The sequence below is a fragment of the Salmo salar genome, chromosome ssa13, assembly GCF_905237065.1.
Source record: "Salmo salar chromosome ssa13, Ssal_v3.1, whole genome shotgun sequence".
In the NCBI taxonomy this organism is placed as follows: domain Eukaryota; kingdom Metazoa; phylum Chordata; class Actinopteri; order Salmoniformes; family Salmonidae; genus Salmo; species Salmo salar.
In genome coordinates this window covers 82,042,435-82,064,215 of record NC_059454.1, presented here as the reverse complement: position 1 = coordinate 82,064,215, position 21,781 = coordinate 82,042,435, and the positions used below count along the sequence as shown (strand labels likewise).

Sequence of the window (21,781 nt, the reverse complement as noted above, 5' to 3'; positions counted from 1 at the left end):
CCTTCTTTGGACACTGTTTTAACTAACCTCCAGATGTGCTTCAATGCCATACAACTCTCCTTCCGTGGCCTCCAACTGCTCTTAAATGCAAGCAAAACTAAATGCATGCTCTTCAACCGATCGCTGCCCACACCTACCCACCTGTCCAGCATTACTACTCTGGACGGTTCTGACTTAGAATATGTGGACAACTACAAATACCTAGGTGTCTGCTTAGACTGTAAACTCTCCTGCCAGACTCACATTAAGCATCTCCATTCCAAAATTAAATCTAGAATCGGCTTCCTATTTCGCAACAAAGCATCCTTCACTCATGCTGCCAAACCTACCCTAGTAAAACTGACCATCCTACCGATCCTCGACTTCGGCGATGTCATTTACAAAATAGCCTCCAACGCTCTACTCAGCAAATTGGATGCAGTCTATCACAGTGCCATCCGTTTTGTCACCAAAGCCCCATATACTACCCACCACTGCGACCTGTATGCTCTCGTTGGCTGGCCCTCGCTTCATATCCGTCGCCAAACCCACTGGCACCAGGTCATCAATAAGTCGTTGCTAGATAAAGCCCCGCCTTATCTCAGCTCACTGGTCACCATAGCAGCACCCACCCACAGCACGCGCTCCAGCAGGTATATTTCACTGGTCACCCCCAAAGCCAATTCCTCCTTCGGCCACCTTTCCTTCCAGTTCTCTGCTGCCAATGACTGGAACGAACTGCAAAAATCCCTGAAGCTGGAGACTCATATCTCCCTCACTAGCTTTAAGCACCAGCTGTCAGCGCAGCTCACAGATCACTGCACCTGTACATAGCCCATCTGTAAATAGCCCATCCAACTACCTCATCACCATAATGTTATTTATGTTATTTATTTTGCTCCTTTGCACCCCAGTATCGCTACTTGCACACTCATCTTCTGCACATCTATCACCCAAGTGTTTAATTTGCCATATTGTAATAATTTCGCCACTATGGCCTATTTATTGCCTCACCCCCCTTATCCTACCTCATTTGCACACACTGTATATAGACTTTCTCTATTGTATTATTTTACTGTATGTTTGTTTATTCCATGTGTAACTCTGTGTTGTTGTTTGTGTTGCACTGCTTTGCTTTATCTTGGCCAGGTCACAGTTGTAAATGAGAACTTGTTCTCAACTAGCCTACCTGGTTAAATATATATATTTTTTTAAATTACAAATTACGTTGAAAATGTCAGAGAAAAAGAATGGGCTGTAGAAAGAGTCTCAGATATCCCTTGATGTAATATCTTGGCTAATTCACAAATCTAGAAATCGGATGTTTATGTTTTTGGCCTGATCTGATCAGAGTTTGGTTTCACCTGGTTTCACTGACAGTAGACTGAGAGAAGATAGTGTTCTCTGTCTGATCTCTTCCTCCATATCAAATTTCAAACCATGGTAGGTGTGGTGGAGCCGCACAGCAGCCAGTCAGGCCAGATTCCAAAGGGGATACTGAGCCAATAGGAAGCTATGGTTTTCAGCTGGTTAGGTTTCTGTTCACACTTAAAGCACGCACACACACTGATATGTTTGAGTGCAAATAAGAATGGGGTAATTATCGCTCACCCTTAGATTTATTTCACCTTTTACTGGAATGTTTTTAGGTAGTCCATTATCAATGTTCCTAACCTTGACATTTATTCTGAATGCAGGTTGCCAGTGTATAAAAATCCCAAAGGTTGGATGTCCTAACTCTGGCTGGATTACAATAGGAATTATATGTTACTTTGCAAGCCAGCATAATGTGACTTGAGGGCCTGATGTGGACTGTAAACCTGTATGTCCCTAACACCACTGTGTTGTGATAAAACATGGCAATCAAAGCAAGGCATTATGAAATATGTAACGTTTTGTAGTAAACAGTTATTTATATTATATATATATATATATATATATATATAAGCACTATATATATATATATAAACTCAGCAAAAAAAGAAACGTCCTCTCACTGTCAATTGCGTTTATTTTCAGCAAACTTAACAGCTGTAAATATTTTATGAACATAACAAGATTCAACAACTGAGACATAAATTGAACAAGTTCCACAGACATGTGACTAACAGAAATTTAATAATGTGTCCCTGAACAAAGGGGGGTTAAAACCAAAAGTAACAGTCAGTATCTGGTGTGGCCACCAGCTGCATTAAGTACTGCAGTGCATCTCCTCCTCTCACAGTTCTTGCTGTGAGAAGTTACCCCACTCTTCCACCAAGGCACCTGTAAGTTCCCGGACATTTCTGGGGGGAATGGCTCTAGCCCTCACCCTCCGATCCAACAGGTCCCAGACGTGCTCAATGGGATTGAGATCCGGGCTCTTCGCTGGCCATGGCAGAACACTGACATTCCTGTCTTGCAGTTAATCATGCACAGAACGAGCAATATTGCTGGTGGCATTGTCATGCTGGAGGGTCATGTCAGGATGAGCCTGCAGGAAGGGTACCACATGAGGGAGGAGGATGTCTTCCCTGTAACGCACAGCGTTGAGATTGCCTGCAATGATAACAAGCTCAGTCCGATGATGCTGTGACACACCGCCCCAGACCATGACGGACCCTCCATCTCCAAATCGATCCCGCTCCAGAGTACAGGCCTCGGTGTAACGCTCATTCCTTCAACGATAAACATGAATCCGACCATCACCCCTGGTGAGACAAAACCGCGACTCATCAGTGAAGAGCACTTTTTGCCAGTCCTGTCTGGTCCAGCGATGGTGGGTTTGTGCCCATAGGCGAAGTTGTTGCCGGTGATGTCTGGTGAGGACCTGCCTTACAACAGGCCTACAAGCCCTCAGTCCAGCCTCTCTCAGCCTATTGCGGACAGTCTGAGCACTAATGGAGGGATTGTGCGTTCCTGGTGTAACTTGGGCAGTTGTTGTTGCCATCCTGTACCTGTCCTGCAGGTGTGATGTTTGGATGTACCGATCCTGTGCAGGTGTTGTTACACGTGGTCTGCCACTGCGAGGGCGATCAGCTGTCCATCCTGTCTCCCTGTAGCGCTGTCTTAGGCGTCTCACAGTACGGCAATGCTACCAAATACTAGTTGGGGGTATGTAAACTTCTGACCAATTGGGAATGTGATGAAAGAAATAAAAGCTGAAATAAATCATTGTCTCTACTATTATTCTGACATTTCACATTCTTAAAATGAAGTGGTGATCCTAACTGACCTAAGACAGGGATTTTTTACGAGAATTAAATGTCAGGAATTGTGAAAAACTGAGTTTAAATGTATTTGGCTAAGGTGTATGTAAACTTCCGACTTCAACTGTATATACACACATACACACAGTACCAGTCAAAAGTTTGGACACACCTACTCATTGCAGGGTTTTTCTTTATTTAAAAACTTTTTTTCTATATTGTAGAATAATAGTGAAGACATCAAAACTATGAAATAACACATATGGATCATGTAGTAACCAAAAAAGTATAAAAAAATTATTCAAAGTAGCCACCTTTTGCCTTGATGACAGCTTTGCACACTCTTGGCATGCTCTCAACCAGCTTCACGAGGTAGTCATCTGGAATGCATTTCAATTAACAGGTGTTCCTTGTTAAGCGTTAATTTGTGGAACTTATTTCCTTTTTAATGCGTTTGAGCCAATCAGTTGTGTTGTGACAAGGTAGGGGTGGTATACAGAAGATAGAAGTCCATATTATGGCAAGAATAGCTCAAATAAGCAAATAGAAACGACAGTCCATCATTACTTTAAGACATAAAGGTCAGTCAATGCAGAAAATGTCAAGAACCTTGAACGTTTCTTCAAATGCAGTCACAAAAACCATCAAGCGCTATGACGAAACTGGATCTCATGAGGACAGCCACAGGAAAGGAAGACCCAGAGTTACCTCTGCTGCAGAGGATAAGTTCATTAGAGTTACCAGCCTCAGAAATGGGCAATTAACTGCACCTCACAGAGTTCAAGTTACAGACACAGCTCAACATCAACTGTTCAGAGGTGTACGTGAATCAGGCCTTCATGGTCGAATTTCTGCAAAGAAACCACTACTAAAGGACACCAATAAGAAGAGACTTGCTTTGGCCAAGAAACACGAGCAATGGACATTAGACCGGTGGAAATCTGTCCTTTGGTCTGATTAGTCCAAATTTGAGAATTTTGGTTCCAACCGCCGTGTCTTTGTGAGACGCAGAGTAGGTGAACGGATGATCTCCGCATTTTGGGTTCCCACCATGAAGCATGGAGGAGGAGGTGTGATGGTATGGGGGTGCTTTGCTGGTGACACTGTCAGTGATTTATTTAGAATTCAAGGCACACTTAACCAGCATGGCTAACACAGCATTCTGCAGCGATACGCCATCCCATCCGGTTTGTGCTTAGTGTGACTATCATTTGTTTTTCAACAAGACAATGACTCAAAACACACCTCCAGGCTGTGTAAGTGTTATTTGACCAAGAAGGGGAGTGATGGAGTGCTGCATCAGATGACCTGGCCTCCACAATCACACGACCTCAACCCAATTGAGATGGTTTGGGGTGAGTTGGACCGCAGAGTGAAGGAAAAGCAGCCAACAAGTGTTCAGCATATGTGGGAACTCCTTCCAGACTATTGGAAAATCATTCCAGGTGACTACCCCATGAAGCTGGTTGAGAGAATTAAAAGCTGTCATTAAGGCAAAGGGTGGCTACTTTGAAGAATCTAAAATCTAAAATACATTTTGATTTGTTTAACACTTTTTTGGTTACTACATGATTCCATATGTGCTATTTCATAGTTTTGATGTCTTCACTATTATTCTACAATGTAGAAAATAGTAAACATAAAGAGAAACACTTGAATGAATAGGTGTGTCCTAATTTTTTACTGGTACTGTGTGTATATTTAACATTTGCCTACAGTAGAAACTCACTTTTTGAAGTCCACAGGAATGAAAATGAACGAATTCAACAATTATGTGTCTGTCACTAATAAACACAGTCAAGGGTTGTAACTGTACAATTCACTCAAATTGGCAAGGCACACTGGGAAATTATATTGGGGGAGTCGCTTAGTGGGGGTGTGACTTTCAAGAAGGGTTGTACCAGTTTAAGTGGTCTATGGTTATATTCATTAAAGTTGTATCATGTCTGCTGCCAGTTCTAAAGTATTTACAGTATAAGCGCTTACATAAGAGCATGTGGCAATAAAGACCTGTAAATATTTTTGTAAATGTCCATTACCCAACCTTGTCAAGAGATATGAACCTCTTGGTGTAAGCAAGGGGGTTCAATTCAATATTAAAAATACTATATGAGGTGTTATTGCATAACACTGAAAGTGTTCATTTCCTAACATTGACAAAGTGTAACAGTGTCAGCACAAAGCACACTGTTAATTTAACACTCAAAAGTGTGGACCCGTATAGACACCGGCCCAGGGTTAAATTGAACATGGTCAGTGTTGATTTAACACTGGAGAATTTGCTTTGCAATTTTCTGGATTCAGGTTCACTGAAACATCGTTTTAAGCTTTGTTTTACTATTAACAGTTACAGCTGATTTCAGGATGTGTATATCGAGTCGCTCTACTTAAATATTTGTCATCTGATGTATTTGTTTCAGTCTCTGAATTGTTTAATCAAACGCCAGCTCCTGCTATTAGGGCATAAAAACCTATATCCTGTCCCGAGCTTGTTTCCCCCGTTTTCTCCCAGCTGAACAATGATAGTTTTCGTCCCACATTGCCAAGCGTCATAAAAACTGCACCCTCAACTTCATAACCCCTTTGCTAGTTATTCAATCATATAACTAAGACATTCGCTGGAAAGAAACTTGAAAATGATTTGTTTTGTTGAATAGTCATGATTGGTTTAAGCTCTTTCTAGTGTCGAAAGACAAAGGTGGCGAAGAATATCATTGCTACTTAACGTGGATCCAAATTCAGTTTTAGGATCCACCAGCATCATTGGCGTAGGGTCAGCTGGACGTTTCTGACCGGTCTTGGAACTGTGAAAACGGGCAGCCTCTCCCCGCTTGGTCCGATGGGATATGTAGTGATTTAGCCAACACAGCCAGATATGTACACAGTCTTGTGTACCCTTAGCCATTTTTAAACTGACTATCGTATTTGTTGATTAAATCTGACTTCATTAGTATAATGAGTAATCAAGGAATGTCACAAGTTAATTGACACGAAAACTTGAGAAAATAGCAACTCTATAGAGCGCCAATGGCTACAATGAATGGTGAAATTACTTCTGGACAGAAAAGGTCCATGGAGCTCCTCCTCACTGCTCTATAATACTGTAATAATCTAAAAAACAGTCGCCCTCTATTTCACCTTCTCTCTCCCCTACCCATTCTGTAATAACATCTCAGATATTAGCGCCATGTTGGGAGCTAACCTTTGGGCTTCTGAGTGGCGCAGCGGTCTAAGGAACTGCATCTCAGTGCTAGAGGCATCACTACAGACCCTGGTTCAATTCCAGGCTGTATCACAACCGGCTGTGATTGGGAGTCCCATAGGGCGGCACACAATTGTCCCAGCGTCGTCCGGGTTAGGGTTTGGCCGGGGTAAGCCGTCATTGTGAATAAGAATTTGTTCTTAACTGACTTGCCTTGTTAAATAAAGGTTAAATAAATAAATAAAATATATGATTATGACATGTACTGTACTATGTGATGAGCGACAAGGGGTTATTAATAAGGGTCTTTTTAATGTGTAGAAATAAGTGATAGTTTGGCTTACTCGCTCCTGCCTGCACTGCTGTGTTTTGGGTGTAATCACCCGTGTGGAGGGATAGTGTCCTTGAACCTTGCCTGGCTCCTGGTTGGGTGTGTCTGATATGGAAACATTCCAGGGATTCTTCCAGTGAAAGAGAGGTAGTTGGTAAAGGTTATGGTGATAGGCTTGGCCCTGAAGCTGGCTGCCACTCAACCGGTTTGGAGAGCAGAGCAACACCTGAGGCAAGAAGCAATAGGCTCTGTAAACACTTTATGCTGCTGCCCCTCCATAGCACGGAGTTTAACTTATATGGATACAACTGAACTGGGCATGCATAACTAAGTTCAAGCACAATGGTGAGGTTAGCTATACCCTGAGTGAAACTTTTCTATATCTATACAAACACACATAGGTTACCAGACTGTAAGGTCAAGATACCCTTTGAGTCAAACCTAAAAAATGTAATTTGATAACCCTGTTGCAGGAGAACTTTCATGCAATGCTTGATTATACGTGTAGTGTATTTGAGGTTTAAAAAGGCTTCTGAACTTTGTAATTTCCACTTTGAAATGTCAGACTTGATTATCCCTTATGGAAAATGTCCATATAATCCACATAATAATTCACATTTCCTGTTACTGCAGGATCATTTTTCAGCTGTAGCAAACTGGATTAAATTAAGATCCTACATTTGTATCTGTTTCCATATAGTTAAACCTATAGTACCAGTCAAATATTTGGACACACTTACTCATTCAAGGGTTTTTCTTTATATTTACTATTTTATACATTGTAGAAATAGACATCAAAAATATGAAATAACACATATGGAATCATGTAGTAACCAAAAAAGTGTTAAATTAAGTTGCCACCCTTTGCCTTGATGACAGCTTTGCACACTCTTGTCATTCTCTCAACCAGCTTCATGAGATAGTCACCTGGAATGCATTTCAATTAACCTGTCTGGGCTAGGGGGCAGTATTTTCACGGCCGGATGAAAAACGTACCCAATTTAAACAGGTTACTACTCTGGCCCAGAAACTAGTAGATTTGGATAGAAAACACTCTGAAGTTTCTAAAACTGTTTGAATGGTGTCATATGGCAGGCAAAAACCTGAGAAAAATACAACCAGGAAATGGTTGGTGGTGCCTGTAGTTTTTTCAAGTGATTTCCTATCTAACACACAGTGAGTTAGGGTTCATTTTGCACTTTCTAAGGCTTCCACTAAATGTCAACAGTCTTTAGAAAGTTGTTTGAGGCGTCTATGGTGAACAGAGACCGAACGAGAAGGTGGGGAAGTTGTAGACCCAGGGAAGGACATCAGTTCATTGGCGCGCATTCACTTGGGAGTTAGCTGTGTTCCAAAACGTTTTTCAAGACAATGGAATCGTCCGGTTTGAATATTACTGAAGTTTCACGTTAAAATGGCCCTAAAGATTGATGCTATACAACGTTTGACATGTTTGAACGAACATAAATAGAACTTTTATTGACTTTTCGTCGTGACATTTTCCTCGCTACATTTTGAGTAGCTTACAAACAGTCTTGAAGGAGTTCCCACATACAAGCGCGCAAACAACATGAAGTTATTTGGACATAAATTATGAACTTTATCGAACAAAACAACATTTATTGTGGACCTGGGATTCCTGGAAGTGCCTTCTGATGAAGATTATTAAAGGTAAGTGAATATTTCTAATGCTATTTATGCATTTAGATGACTCCAAAATGGCGGGTATCTGTAATTGCCTGATGTATTTTTCTGATCGCAGTACTCAGATTATTGCAAAGTGTGCTTTCCCAGTAAAGTTATTTTGAAATCTGTCAATGCGGATGCATTCAGGAGATGTTAATCTATAATTCTTTGAATAACAGTTTAATATTTTATCAACGTTTATAATGAGTATTTTTGTAAATTGTTGTGCTGATTCACCGGCAGTTTTGGGGGAAATACATTTTCTGAACGTCACGCGCCAATGTAAAATGGGGTTTTTGGATATAAATATGAACTTGATAGACAATACATGCATTTCTTGTTCTAACGTAATGTCCTAGGAGTGTCATCTGATGAAGATTGTCAAAGGTTAGTACATAATTTTAGCTGGTTTTCTGCTTTTGGTGACGCTTGTCCTTGCATTGAAAATGGCTGTGTATATTATTTGTCTATGTACTGTCCTAACATAATCTAACTTTATGCTTTCGCCGTAAAGCCTTTTTGAAATCGGATAACGTGGTTGGATTAAGGAGATGTTTATCTATAAAATGGTGTAAAATAGTTGTATGTTTGAGAAATTTGAATTATGACATTTTGTTGTTTTCGAATCTGGCGCTCTGATTTTTCACTGGCTGTTGATAGTGTGTACCGCCGGTGGGACGCTAGCGTCCCACGTAGCCCATAGAAGTTAACAGGTGTGCCTCTCACCAAGAAGAGTGATGGAGTGCTGCATCAGATGACCTGGCCTCCACAATCACCCAACCTCAACTCAATTGAGATGTTTTGGGATGAGTTGGACCGCAGAGTGAAGGAAATGCAGCCAACAAGTTCTCAGTATATGTGGGAACTCCTTCAAGACTGTTGGAAAAACATTCCAGGAGAAGCTGGTTGAGAGAATGCCAAGAGTGTGCAAAGCTGTCATCAAGGCAAAGGGTGGCTACTTTGAAGAATCTAAAATGTAAAATATATTTAGATTTGTTTAACACCTGTTTGGTTACTACAGTTGAATTCGGAAGTTTACATACACCTTAGCCAAATACATTTAAACTCAGTTTTTCACAACTACTGACATTTAATACTAGTACAAATTCCCTGTCTTAGGTCAGTTAGGATTCCCACTTTATTTTAAGAATGTGAAATGTCAGAATAATAGTAGAAAGAATGATTTATTTCAGCTTTTATTTCTTTCATCACATTCCCAGTGGGCCAGAAGTTTACATACACTCAATTAGTATTTGGTAGCATTGCCTTTAAAATGTTTAATTTGGGTCAAACGTTTCGGGTAGCCTTCCACAAGCTTCCCACAATAAGTTGGGTGAATTTTGGCCCATTCCTCCTGACAGAGCTGGTGTAACTGAGTCAGGTTGTAGGCCTCCTTGCTCACACACGCTTTTTCAGTTCAGCCCACACATTTTCTATAGGATTGAGGTCAGGGCTTTGTGATGGCCACTCCAATACCTTGACTTTGTTGTCCTTAAGCCATTTTGCCACAACTTTGGAAGTATGCTTGGGGTCATTGTCCATTTGGAAGACCCATTTGCGACCAAGCTTTAACTTCCTGACTGATGTCTTGACATGTTGCTTCAATATATCCACATAATTTTCCTACCTCATGATGCCATTTATTTTGTGAAGTGCACCAGTCCCTCCTGCAGCAAAGCACCCCCACAACATGATGCTGCCACCCCCATGCTTCACGGTTGGGATGGTGTTCTTCGGCTTGCAAACATCCCCCTTTTTCCTCCAAACATAACAATGGTCATTATAGCCAAACAGTTCTATTTTTGTTTCATCAGATCAGAGGACATTTCTCCAAAAAGTACGATCTTTGTCCCCATGTGCAGTTGCAAACCATAGTCTGGCTTTTTTATGGCGGTTTTGGAGCAGTGGCTTCTTCCTTGCTGAGTGGCCTTTCAGGTTATGTTAATATAAGTCTCGTTTTACTGTGGATATAGATACTTTTGTACCTGTTTCCTCCAGGATCTTCACAAATTCCTTTGCTGTTGTTCTGGGATTCATTTGCACTTTTCGCACCAAAGTACATTTATCTCAGAACGCGTCTCCTTCCTGAGTGGTATGACGCCTGCGTGGTCCCATGGTGTTTATACTTGCGTACTATTGTTTGATCAGATGAATGTGGTACCTTCAGGCGTTTGGAAATTGCTCCCAAGGACGAACCAGACTTGTGGAGGTCTACAATTTTTTCCCCCCATGATGTCAAGCAAAGAGGCACTGAGTTTGAAGGTAGGCCTTGAAATACATCCACATGTACACCTCCAATTGACTCATATTATGGCAATTAGCCTATCAGAAGATTCTAAAGCCATGACATAATTTTCTGGAATTTCCCAAGCTGTTTAAAAGGCACAGTCAACTTAGTGTATGTAAACTTCTGACCCACTGGAATTGTGATACAGTGAATTATAAGTGAAATAATCTGTCTGTAAACAATTGTTAGAAAAATTACAAAATGACTGACCGACTTGCCAAAACTATAGTTTGTTAACAAGAAATTTGTGGAGCGGTTGAAAAACGAATTTTAATGACTCCAACCTAAGTGTATGTAAACTTCCGACTTCAACTGTACATGCTTCCATATATGTTATTTCATAGTTTTGATGTCTTCACTATTATCTTACAATGTAGAAAATAGTAAAAATTAAGAAAAACCCTTAAATGCGTAGGTGTGTCCAAACTTTTCACTGGTACTGTATATCTGTCTCCAAGTGAAGCAGGGCACTAGTGTAGGGGTTATGCTGACCTCAGGCTGTAGAATGTGTATTGGAGAAGGGGAGTTCAACTATGAGGTAATGGTATAGGAGAGGGTGATCACTATGAAGTAATGGTATAGGAAAGGGTGATCACTGTGAGGTAATGGTATAGGGGAGGGTGATCTCTATGAGGTAATGGTATAGGAGAGGGTGATCTCTATGAGGTAATGGTATAGGGGAGGGTGATCACTATGAGGTAATGGTATAGGGGAGGGTGATCACTATGAGGTAATGGTATAGGAGAGGGTGATCTCTATGAGGTAATGGTATAGGGGAGGGTGATCTCTATGATGTAATGGTATAGGAGAGGGTGATCTCTATGAGGTAATGGTATAGGGGAGGGTGATCACTATGAGGTAATGGTATAGGGGAGGGTGATCACTATGAGGTAATGGTATAGGAGAGGGTGATCTCTATGAGGTAATGGTATAGGGGAGGGTGATCTCTATGATGTAATGGTATAGGAGAGGGTGATCTCTATGAGGTAATGGTATAGGGGAGGGTGATCACTATGAGAAAATGGTTTAGGAGAGGAAACTATGGGTTAATGGTATAGGAGGGTGAGAGTGATAGTAAAGCAGGAGAAACGGTGGGAAAGCAGGGAGAAGCAGAAACAGACTGTGCAAGAAGAATGCAGAAACAAACAAGCCCTTCTATTTGACATTCTTATCTTACTATGTTTTATTGCATGAACATGGGCTATATCATTAGGATGTTGGCTGTGAGTCAAGACAAAATGTCATTATGAGCTGAATATGCTTATCCTTATCATAGTTAATTAACAACCAGCTCTGAAGGATTGCTGTTAGGAGATTGCCCAACCCAGTCAAATAATTTTAAGGGCAATTCCACAACAGCTTAGTCCAAAGATATTTTTAGGTATCACAGAATGTTCTGGCAATTTTCACTTCATTGGGAGGAAGGATGTTTAACCTGTTTGGGATAGGGGGCAGTATTTTCACGTCCGGATAAAAAACGTACCCGATTTAATCTGGTTACTACTCCTGCCCAGAAACTAGAATATGCATACAATTAGTAGAGTTGGATAGAAAACACTCTAAAGTTTCTAAAACTGTTTGAATGGTGTCTGTGAGTATAACAGAACTCATATGGCAGGCCAAAACCTGAGAAGATTCCATACAGGAAGTGCCCTGTCTGACAATTTGTTCTCCTTCTAGGGCATCTCTATCAAAAATACAGCATCTCTGCTATAACGTGACATTTTCTAAGGCTTCCATTGGCTCTCAGAAGGCGCCAGAAAGTGGAATGACGTCTCTGCAGTCTCTGGGCGAAAAAAAGCAGGAGTTTTTGTGAGTGGTCAGGCAGGGAACAATGACACTGGAGTGCGCGTGCACGAGACGACTCCATGTTTTTCTTTCAGTCTATGAATGAATATAACGTCGCCCGGTTGGAATATTATCGCTATTTTACGAGAAAAATAGCATAAAAATTGATTTTACACAGCGTTTGACATGCTTCGAAGTACGGTAATGGAATATTTTGAATTTTTTTGTCACGAAATGCGCCCGCGCGTCACCCTTCGGATAGTGACCTGAACGCACTAACAAAATGGAGCTATTTGGATATAACTATGGATTATTTCGAACCAAAACAACATTTGTTGTTGAAGTAGAAGTCCTGGGAGTGCATTCTGACAAAGAACTGCAAAGTTAATCCAATTTTTCTTATAGTAAATCTGAGTTTGGTGAGCACCAAACTTGGTGGGTGTCAAATTAGCTAGCCTGTGATGGCCGAGCTATCTACTCAGAATATTGCAAAATGTGCTTTCGCCGAAAAGCTATTTTAAAATCTGACACCACGATTGCATAAAGGAGTTCTGTATCTATAATTCTTTAAATAATTGTTATGTTTTTTGTAAACGTTTATCGTGAGTAATTTAGTAAATTCACCGGAAGTTTGCGGTGGGTATGCTAGTTCTAAACATCACATGCTAATGTAAAAAGCTGTTTTTTGATATAAATATGAACTTGATTGAACAAAACATGCATATATTGTATAACATAATGTCCTAGGAGTGCCATCTGATGAAGATCATCAAAGGTTAGTGCTGCATTTAGCTGTGGTTTTGGTTTTTGTGACATATATGCTTGCTTTGAAAATGGCTGTGTGATTTATTTTTGGCAGGGTACTCTCCTGACATAATCTAATGTTTTGCTTTCGCTGTAAAGCCTTTTTGAAATCGGACAATGTGGTTAGATTAACGAGAGTCTTGTCTTTAAAATGGTGTAAAATAGTCATATGTTTGAGAAATTGAAGTTATAGCATTTTAAGGTATTTGTATTTCGCGCCACACTCTACCATTAGATATTGGTGAGGCCCTTAACATGCTTTTTACATTTGTATCACAAACCACTTTTTGAGAAAATCATGATGATAGTGGTCATTTTAGGCACCTTTTAGACCTATACATTTCTCCTGTAAGGCCCTATGATCCATGAACCTGTCAAGAATCCCGCTTCCTGAGTCTGTTTTCTGCCTGAGCTGACTGTTTTTTGTTTTGGAGTCTTTTGTCTGAGGTTCCTGTCTGGTTGCCAGGCGACGAAGCTAGGCGGGAGAACTTTTGATTACCCGCACCTGCATCTCATCAACCATCTGCACACCTGGTCCTGATCATCACCTCTTCATAAGCCCTGACCTGACATCCATTCCCTGCCGGATCGTTAGCAACGAACAGTATGTTGTGCCAGCGTATCAGCCTCATGTTCCCTGAGTTTGTTTTGTTATTCTGTACTTGTTGCCGGTTACTCACTCCCGTTTACTCTGTCTACAGTCATTCTCCCGGAACATTCAACTCCCTTACCTGGCCGTCGGTGGATTCAGTGACTTCATTGGATCAACCCATTTACTCTCATCAACTCACCTCCGCTGCTGTTCCGTCTCCTGGATTATTCAATTTACACATCAAGACTACCAATAAATACTCACCTTCATTTTACTCACCTTGTCCTGGTCTGCTTCTGGGTTCTGTCTTAGAAAATCGTGACAGAACCGTACATGATACAGACAAAACCTTGGTGTCGTACTCCTAACAGTGTGCTATAAAATATGTATGGCTATATTCTGAAATAACATTTTCACATTAAATTTGATTATTAACATCTCAAAAGGCCACTTTTTGATTTAGCTTATATTTAGAACAATATACTCTTCAAACACATCACATTTCCAGAGTGGCTCTCTGCTCCTTCTGAAGAAATTATACATTTTATACATAGAAATTGACATTATAGGTCATTAACCTGTAGGATTGCGCATTTAGCAAATCACCAGCTGAGGGAGTTCTCATTCATGTGTAAAATTGTATTTCAGAATGTAGCGATGCTCCATATTTTAGAGCACACTGTTAGGAGCTGTTGTCTGTATAATGTACAGTTCACGGATCATTGGGTCTTACATGTGGCCTGTATAGCTCTAAAAAAGGACTAAAATGGTCACTTTAAATCATGATTTTCTCAAAAATGGTTTGTGTTACAAATGTAAAAGCATATTAAAACATCCTTCCTCCCAATAAAGTTTCTATGTGAGATCTGACAGTTTAATCTGAGATACCAAACATATTTCCAGGCTATGCTAGCATGGAATTGCCCTTAAAATCCCTACTACACTGTACACACCCATCCAGCTGAACCAGCTTTCCCTCTCTGGGGGCAGTAGGATATTACACAGACATTCTATAATCATTGATCAGACCCTATTTCAAATTCCTCCATTTTCTTAAGAAAGCCCTTATAAACCCAGACACACTCATTTATCTAGAGTGAAAAGCACACTTTTACATTTTTTTTAAACATTTTTAGTCATTTAGCAGACGCTCTTATCCAGAGCGACTTACAGTAGTGAGTACATACATTTCATTTTAATTTCATGCATTTTTTTTTTTTTTTTTGCACTGGCCCCCTGTGGGAATCGAACCCACAACCCTGGCGTTGCACACATCATGCTGGCGTTGCAAACACCATGCTCTACCAACTGAGCCACTTGTATCTGGTTTGTATCACATACAATTTGATCTAAATAAAAATGTCATCCCTTCAAACACATGTATTCTTCTTATAGAATCTGAGACAGCAATCCCCTTTAACTATCTATACATCTGTAATCTAAAACTTGAAGGCAATACATCATGATGGCTCCACCTGGAAGTGTGTCCAGTCCTTCTAGACTTTAATAACTTATCCACAAAGGCCCTGTGTGTCCATGTGAATACTGATGTAGGTCAGGACAGGAGTATGAACCAGGGCATCAGTGTTACACTGTAACAGCAGAGTTTGGGGAATTGTGACACTGCCTGTGTAGAGTGGGAGGGAGTGTTAGCTTTCTAACAGTCTGACCATTTGACACTGGAAAGGACCTCACAGGAATGTGAAGGCATAAGGTAAACAATAACAAGGACATATGCAAATAAAATTGAGGTCTGTTTGGTCATACACAAATACACAAACTCGCGCACGCACACCCAGGCACACACGCACATCACTCAACACATACAACACACAAACCAAAATTATCAGCAAACCATTTTACTGTGTACAGGCCTGTAACCACTAGTTATTGAGCAATCAACTACCTGTATGTACCTTGTGTTCGCAATTTTCATCATCAAGGGCAGCAGTGTGCCAATAAAATGCCAAGCCCAGTCATTATCATCGCTGGGCTGTTCGTGTATCGTGGGAACACAGGCCAGAGACTGAAATAACCTGTCTAGATCCAAATGGCAATTAAACTGGCTGCTGCCTATATGCAAAAACCAAGTTTGACATAGAAAAATTTAGAGTCTGACCGATATATCAGTTCATGATCGCCGATATTGGCCTTTTACCACTATATCAGTATCGGCCGATAATTCAACAGATATTCAATAAATAGGTTGAAAAAGAGAATGTCATGCTCATCTGAACACTTGCGGCCATTCTCATGATGTGTCATTATTGTCACAATGTATGAAATCAACATTTGAAGCATAGTTATTGGACAATTGCTCTTTTGGATGGAAATGTATAAGAATTCAGTCTGGAAAAATGACAACATTTCATTTCACCAAAAAAATCGGAATTAGTATTTGTAGGCTACACCCAATATTTTTTGGAAAATTTTGGGGGTCCTGTCTGGTCCGGCTGTCTTTTTTTGGTGTGGTCCGGACTGGCCTTGAACCAATCATTGACGTCCATGTTTGCTTCAGATTTGGTCCGGTCTGGACCAGCCTTGATTCGGCCCAAATATAGACATCAATGTTTGGTTCAGATTTGGTATGGTCTGGACCAGCATTGATTTGGTCCATAAATAGACATCTATAACTGACGTCTTATCAACTTTCATTCAGAACCGATAATGAACCTAATTTCAACGTCCGGGAAATAAGTATTTTAACCTTACATTCAGAAACTAAAATGAACCTAACTTCAACGTCAGAAAAATGTGTATTATAGACGTCTTTTCAACATCATTTTGCTTACTGGGACTAGTGTAGATTTGCAGGGTTTAGAAGGGCTGCAATTATTTTTGCCTCGCCTAGGGCGGCAGAGTGGCCAGGACCGGGCCTGCACAAAGTAATCTAATTTGGGGGTGAGAGACAGTTCCTGTGTGTACAGCCGTCTACTAACTTGCCTACATTTTACATAGTCATGCAAGCAGAAGATTAGAAGGTAAGTGATTATCTTAGTCCCTCAGGGCAACAAAGCTGACTGAAATTTGTTTTGACACATCACTTTAAATCCCAAAATCTTTATAGGAGAAAACTAACATTCATGTTAGAGTGCTGCGGTTTTTCCTTAGTGTGAAGAAAGCAAGAAACCTAGAATTCTGTCTTTCAACCTCACCTCTTCCAGATACAATAACACACATAGGTGTGGCGTTGTTAGGAACAAGCTGGATCAGTCCTCCCTTCACAATGTACCTGACAATCAGTAGTGATTAATGGATATGTTTTATGTGATTCAGTGAGAAAGGAAAACTGAATCCGTGAAGAACGTTAAGTCTATGGCTGTACGCCCTGAAGCGTCCTGATCTTGGAATTAATGAATGCTTCATTTCATTCTTAAAATATGTTGAATGCAAGCCTGAACAACATAGGCATGTCACAACACAAAGTGAGATGACAATAACCTAGAACGACTTAAACAAGACAATATGCTAATAACTCCTCAGGCGCTCAGTATGCCTCTTCAAGCGGCTAAAAAGATATCCTCGCTCAGACAAAATCTACACATTAACACACACACATGTACTCACACACTCAGTCACACACACACTTTGACATGACCCAAGTATGCCGTGATGATTATTTGACAAAACAATACTGAACAGCAATACGTCAGTTAATGTGCTCCCAGCAAATTGACATGAAAGCCAGGTGATAACAACACCACACATGAACAACAGCTATTATCATGACATCTCTGGTCTGATCAAAAAGAGCTGCCGCCTCTGATCACAGCAAAGGCTTCTTGGTAACAGGGTGGCATGCCACACCCTAACCTGGCCACACGCATAGCGTTGCATAAGACTAGGGACAACGCTGATGAACAAAGTTCAGCTGTAATACAGTTTGTGTTCTCTATTCATAAAACCAACTGTATCGAAAAGGCCAAACTTTAGTCAAAGGTGTGTGTGTGATTGGCTCATTGTTCTAGTAAAGGCATGTTAAAAGCTCCAAAGCCACCACTAGGTCAAACTAGACCAAGCTTAAATGCTCAATACAATGACCGCACCATTAGGTAATTATCATAGTTCCATAACTGTTATTTGAGAAACAGCTGTGAACAGGGTCAAGGGTCATAAACGGTCAATAGACCTGACTCCAGAAATAAAGGTCCAGGCAGGCAAATATATTCCAGGACTGTAGTGTGTGTGTGTGTTAGCTCTCAGCATTATTTACAGTATGCTTGCATGACTTCTTGCATGAATAATTGACTGAAGTGCTGTGCTGTACACCCACACTGTGAAAACAAAAGATGTTGATTCAACATACAATTGTAAGGCAACCAGCTGCCATTGAGAGTTTGCTCAACAAAATATTCACACACAAACTTTTTGTTGTGAGTTTACTCAACATATTTTTTGTTGAGCAAACTCACAATCCTATCGCAGCTGGTTTCCTTACAATTGTATTTTGAATAAAAATAAAATGTGTGCATGTCAGGTCTTGCGTGTGTTAGTGCATATTTGTGTGTGTGCCCTGTGCAGGTGTGTGTGTGCATGTGTAATTAGATGCTTTCATGTGCACTAAACAGGTTTGCATGTAGGAAGGTGTATGTGTGGTGTGTGTGTGTGTGTGTGTCTCTCTGTGTGAAGAGCAGTACGCAAGTAAATTCGATGTGTGTGCAGGTGTGTTTAGTCCCTCTCACCTCCTCCTCCTCCTCCTCCTCCTCCTCCTCTTCTTCCTCCTCCTCCTCCTCCTCCTCCTCCTCCGCCTCTCCGACACCAGGCTCAGGGCTCTTGATGGAGCTAGACGCCTGGCTGAAGACAGAAGGAGTTTTCCCATTGAAATTCTGAAGGAAGAAAAAAAACAGGCACAGGGTCATTAAGAGTATAGGTTCTAGAATATTACTGGTAGCACTTACTATGTAATTTGTGTTACACATCAAATTTCTAAGAAGGAAAAAGACTTGGTTTGATGATGAAACTGAAAGTTCAACGAGAAACACTGCTGCAGATAAGAGTGATGACTGGGGCTGCTGAATCAGAGGGATGTAAGAAGTAGATTTATTATTTAGTTGTAATAAGGTGTGACGGCTGGTTTAAACTTGACTAGGTATGGCTCCATAACAGGAGTACCCTGTGGGATTCAAGCAAAAACAAGCATTCAGGAAAGTATGCATCTTTCATCTGTGTGCTTTTCTCAGGCTCAGAGATGCATTTTCAGGCTGGAAGTATAAAGGAGGCTCAAATGTCAAACATACGTTAGTTTGCAATTTTGAGAATTGCGTAAAAACTGTCATACTTGCATTTTCCAGACCTACGACAGGTTCGGTAGTTTACCTGTCTAACATCAGCGGTCTTGTGCTGAGGTGAGAGAGGCGGAAATATGAGGTAAAAACATGCACCAATATGCCAATTTCAGTGAGCGCAACCAGAGATATTTAAGACCGACCAAAAGCTGGTCTTAGGGGTAGGCCTGCCAAATGCAATTGGTTATGGCATTGAGTTTACCAGCTGAGGCACAAACAGTAGCCTTATGTAGGACTACCTCACCAATGTTTTATGAAAATATCACAAACAGCAAAATAGTCAACGGACATTATTTTTGTCCAGCTTCTCTGAAATGTTTAGACTCATTATGTGCAATGTCCATTCCATGAATGGTGTCAGTGACTGTAGGAAGCTTGTTTAAGAACATCAAGTAATTTAAAAATACTTTATCATTTTGATTAAAAAAAACTCTTCCACTTTCCTCTGTTGGACTGAAGTGTCAAATCGCGAGACTTTTTTGCCCATGGTGCTGAATCCGCTTGTAGGTTATATTTGCCTGTTTGTTTGTTTACCTTTCATGTGGCAAAGTCACTACTGGCCATATCGACAGCGATGGTATGCTATAGTTATATATATTTGGAAGTCGTAACGGTGAGTGGACATTCCCCCTTTCTCTTTATATTGGATCTTTTTCCGGGTCCTGTGAAAAGTGTGATGTGAGTAAAAACCTCCATAGTCTACGTTGTCTTTTAGGCCTAATATTATATTTCCACGGGGAGAAATGATGGTGCCTCTAACTGTATTTAGACAGCCTATTTAAAACAAGTTGTTGTTATGTTTTATTAGAATTATTCACTGTCTTTCAAGGTCTAATTAATAGTGAATGTAATCTTGCTTATTGACAACGTTTGGCATGTCCATGGCTCAGACATTATGCATTTTACAGTAGGCCTATATATTTCCATATTGAAGCCATGCAATTAATGTTCAAAAATATGTTAAACATATTTAGCAAATTAGGGATAGGCCTACATTTTGTTATTTTGTTTCTGTAGGCTATTTAACATACTAGGCTCTATAATGGACTAACATTCAAATTGTAGTGGATGACAATGCAATACATAAAAGACCATAAATGCACAACTTGAACGAACCACATATTTAGCCATGGAGCACTTTCTGATTGGCCAGTGAGGGGCCAAGCCTCTACAAACCTTCAACTTGTTTATTCATCAAAACCCAGCCGTTTCCCGCCACCACCAGCTACGCGCCCATAATTCTGGTTGTGAAAATAGCCAAAATATTTCTGACACACCCTAGGACTACCACCAAAGTTTAGATTTACCATTGCATTAGGTTTGTTCAAATGAAGCCCTCGGGGTTATACTGGAGCAAATTGTTGTTCCTTTAGCCTACTGCCAAATCACTATCACAAAGCAAGCATGTGGCTTTTTTTCTGTACAGTATCAAAGAAAGAAAGAATGGTGTAAAGACAATGCACTGGGCAGATTATGATATTATACCTGTCATGTCGACCTGCACTGACAAACTGTTCTCTTATTTGCACATGGATGGATTTCCTAACGCGGCCCAAAGACCATCAGTAACATTATGCCCAAGTGTAAACAGTTCTTTACATTCTTAAAATAAATGATATACAAATATTAGAAATGTTAAACTCATACTATTTTAGGCATTAACCCCATTTGTTCATTAACCCCATCAATCCCCATCATACAGTGTGTTGTAATAAACTCACCTCTACATTTTGTTGTCGGTAGATGTCCGATTCTTCCAAACTACTCACGCTGACCCTCTGCATACTCTGCAAATATACAGGTGACACCATTTGCTGCATAACCTGAGGGGCCTGGTTGACCAGTACGTACTGCATCTGCTGCTGCTGCATCGGCTGCTGTACGGGCATCAGGTAGCGCACGGTCTCGTAGCCATTATCAATACCATACTGTACCGGAGCATGCGAAACACTCATAGTTCTGTAACCGTCGATGTATTGGCCCGAGGATAGCACTGTGGTGGCCGGGTCCGATGAGACGTTGACGGTCCTGTATGATGTGGAGGTATTGTGAATAGACATCTTGCTGCGAAGAATTACGCCCAGACAGAAACTTTGAAAACGGCTATTTACCAAGTTTATCCACAAAGTGTCCTTGTTAGACCATGTGTGCTCGCATGCGACCTTTATTATCGAAGACAATCGAATAGCCTACTTCATGAAAAATAGTTGCAGAGTGAAGGCTAAATCAAATAAGTCCAGTCCCTATGAAACGCTGAAACTTCCTTGAAAGAGAAAGTGATTTGCATAATAGACTACGCAACTAAAGCATTGGGGGGCGGCGATCTATGCAAATGACTTACTGACATAGTGTGCCTCGTTCTCAAATCAGATGGACGGGAAAATGTCATGTGGGAGGCAAACATATTCAAAACAGGGCAGGCCACAGATACACTGTATAAAATTGTAATCTGTATGATAGTTCCAGGTGTTGACCTGTAGGCTACTACAGCCTGCGGAGGTGCGTTCGATTTTTGGAAATCCTGCCTTTATATATATATATATATATAGAATGCATAGTCTATTTTGACCTGTGGTACAGTGAGACAATTCTTGTGTGCACATTCTAAATCAGGTAATTTCCTTCTTACTTGGTTATTC

The 21,781-nt window shown here is 40.7% G+C and overlaps 1 protein-coding gene across 2 annotated transcripts in view; it reads right to left on the bottom strand.

Moving 5' to 3' along the window:
- LOC106567888 (protein POF1B) overlaps positions 1 to 21,436 on the bottom strand; it is a 32,690-nt gene extending 11,254 nt beyond the window's left edge. For both annotated transcript variants that reach the window (XM_014137746.2, XM_014137747.2), the window contains exons 1-2: positions 20,864 to 21,436; positions 18,540 to 18,683 (exon numbers count right to left, since the gene is read on the bottom strand). In XM_014137746.2, coding sequence (XP_013993221.1) covers positions 18,540 to 18,683; positions 20,864 to 21,202 — 483 coding nt within the window. In that variant the 5' untranslated portion in view covers positions 21,203 to 21,436. The remainder of the gene's footprint in view (positions 1 to 18,539; positions 18,684 to 20,863) is intronic.
- Between the last annotated feature and the right edge of the window lie 345 nt (positions 21,437 to 21,781).